This window comes from Odontomachus brunneus, unplaced genomic scaffold (genome assembly GCF_010583005.1).
Source record: "Odontomachus brunneus isolate Ranch 3 - 2012 unplaced genomic scaffold, Obru_v1 Obru_scaffold_460, whole genome shotgun sequence".
In the NCBI taxonomy this organism is placed as follows: Eukaryota; Metazoa; Arthropoda; class Insecta; order Hymenoptera; family Formicidae; genus Odontomachus; species Odontomachus brunneus.
Window position 1 is genome coordinate 29992 of NW_022639910.1, and position 2330 is coordinate 32321.

At 30.3% G+C, this 2330-nt stretch overlaps 1 protein-coding gene across 1 annotated transcript; it reads left to right on the plus strand.

The window, feature by feature from the left end:
• The first annotated feature begins 36 nt into the window (after window positions 1-36).
• On the plus strand, window positions 37-2040 carry LOC116853699. Its single transcript, XM_032834873.1, has 2 exons — window positions 37-132; window positions 268-2040. Exon 2 carries the CDS (start codon window positions 420-422, stop codon window positions 2010-2012), a length of 1593 nt encoding a protein of 530 aa, XP_032690764.1. The 5' UTR covers window positions 37-132; window positions 268-419; the 3' UTR covers window positions 2013-2040.
• Window positions 2041-2330: the final 290 nt, after the last annotated feature.

The following is a 2330-nucleotide window of genomic DNA, read 5'->3' on the forward strand; positions in this document are numbered from 1 at the left end:
TGTGTAATTAAAGTTGTATTATTGTAACTCATCATTTTTTCTATCACTTTTTACGTAATTCTCTGACTTTGTATCTAAAGAATCATTTGCTAATAAAATGTTGTGATTGATGTTTCGACGAATATTTAAAAGGTACTACTAAAATTGTTATAAGTTGATAAATTTTATTTTTTTGTTTATTTAAAATTTCATAACACCTATGTGATCTATCTCTCTATATCTTTTATAAAGCTGTTTCTCCATTATCACGACATTGATTTATTTTAGATTCACTACATATTTTTGGTATCAACAAAGAGAAGCAAAAGAAGCGGCATTAGAACTAACAGAAGACCACTGCATTTATTATAAAGTATATATTTTTTTTTTATATAATCACAGTTCAAAAGACATACTTTATTTTAATATTTTTTATCAGAATGATGCAATTTAATGCCTTGAACGTTATTACGTTGCTTTATGCAACTTTCAATGTTCTTAATCCTCCACAAAGTCCAATAACTCTAAAGGAAATTGAAATGAACGAGAAGATTGAATATATGTTGAGAGAAGTAGAAAATGATAATGAATTTGAAATAGAACAGGAGGATACTTTAGATTTTTACAATACATATGAAGTTCCAGAAGCAGAAAATGTTGATTTATTACAAGAAAATGAAGGGCAAGAATATCTTCCAGAAGAAGTTATTTGCGCTTCCGTTGAAGCAAGTATATCACATGACTATAAAAAACAAGCAATAGATTATTGGAAGAGCGGTAAAACAGGAGCAAGATCGCTTGAAGGAGTTAAAAGAAGATTTAGAAAGGTAACATCTATACGACAATTACGACGGTGGGACAACCAAGTAAATGAAGGCGGTAGTAGAACAGAAAAATTAAAAAGGATATCTCAATACACACTAAATCGCTTCAATGAAGCACTTGAAAAAGGAATGATTATTCATGACATTGACATCGCTCGATGGGCATCTCGAGCGCAAGAAGAAGAAAATGTGGACAAATTCAAAGCTTCAATGACGTGGGTAAAAAGATTCAAAATTGCATATAATATTGTGTCTCGGAAAATAACCAAATTTGTCACGAAAAAATCCTTATTATCAAAATCAAATTTTGAAAATAAATGCAATACATTTATTGAAAACGTAAAATATTACATTGGTAGATATGGATTAGAAAATATTTATAATTCTGATCAGAGCGGATTTCAGTTAGAATTTCATTCCGGTCGTACGTTATCACATAAAGGCACAAAAAAGATAGAATCTGTAGTACAGTCCATATCAGCAACTACGCATAGTTATACTATACAGCCGACAATTTCAGCGGATGGTAGATTATTGTCTCCGCTTTTCATTGTTTTAAAGGAAGTAACAGGAACATTTGGTCCTAGAGTACAGGAAACTATGTTCAAAGCGCCTAATATTTTTGTTACGGCTTCTACATCAGGAAAATTAACGTCAAATCATGTAAAAACCTGGTTGAAAGAAGTATTTTTTCCGAATGTTGGGCCACAATCTGTATTATTATTAGATTCTTGGAGTGGGCATTGTCCCAACATAATAGCGGAAACTAGAACAGATTATGCAACAGATATTGTTTTTCTAACAATTCCAGCCGGTACAACAGGACAAATACAGCCATTAGATGTATACGGCTTCCGATTATGGAAAAATTTTATTAGACATTTTTCTGATACTGTTTTATTGTTAAATCTTGCAATTGAACTTCATACTAGAAATAATATTTTGAAATTACAATCATTAACGCACCATCAATTCTCGTCGCCTAGGTTTCAAAGTTTATTTCGATATGCATGGTTTAAAAGTGGATATGTAGAGATTAGACCAACAGAGTTTCAAACACCGGTTGAATTTTGTTTCCAAAGGGATTCGAAAGTAAATTGCGATATTTGTGGCGAAACTGCCATAATTACTTGTTCTTGGTGTAAAAAATCGCTTTGTATTACACATTTTTTCCATGATCATCATCTTTGTAACGAATATGTGCAATAAATATAATACATTATCCGTTCATATGCAAATTCTGTACTGTTGCTTTAAAATATATTGTTAAATAAATATTATTGTCAAATATTGTTCTACTACAATTTATTATTCCTTTCTACTTTGTTTCCTTATATTACTATTCCATAATTTATCCGGAGTTCTCTGTTATCTTTAGCAATTAGTAATTATATATTGTATATTCACATTACACGCTTTCTCTCTCTTGCAAAAGTAATAGAATATGTGTTTCTTTTATTTCATGCATTACAATTTTATTTTAACCTGCCTTGATCTTGTATCAATTTACTTTGCAGTAAACATATT

Bases quoted from the DNA above. Each gene is read 5' to 3' on its own strand.
- LOC116853699 (XM_032834873.1), top strand. From the start codon at position 420: ATGATGCAATTTAATGCCTTGAACGTTATTACGTTGCTTTATGCAACT.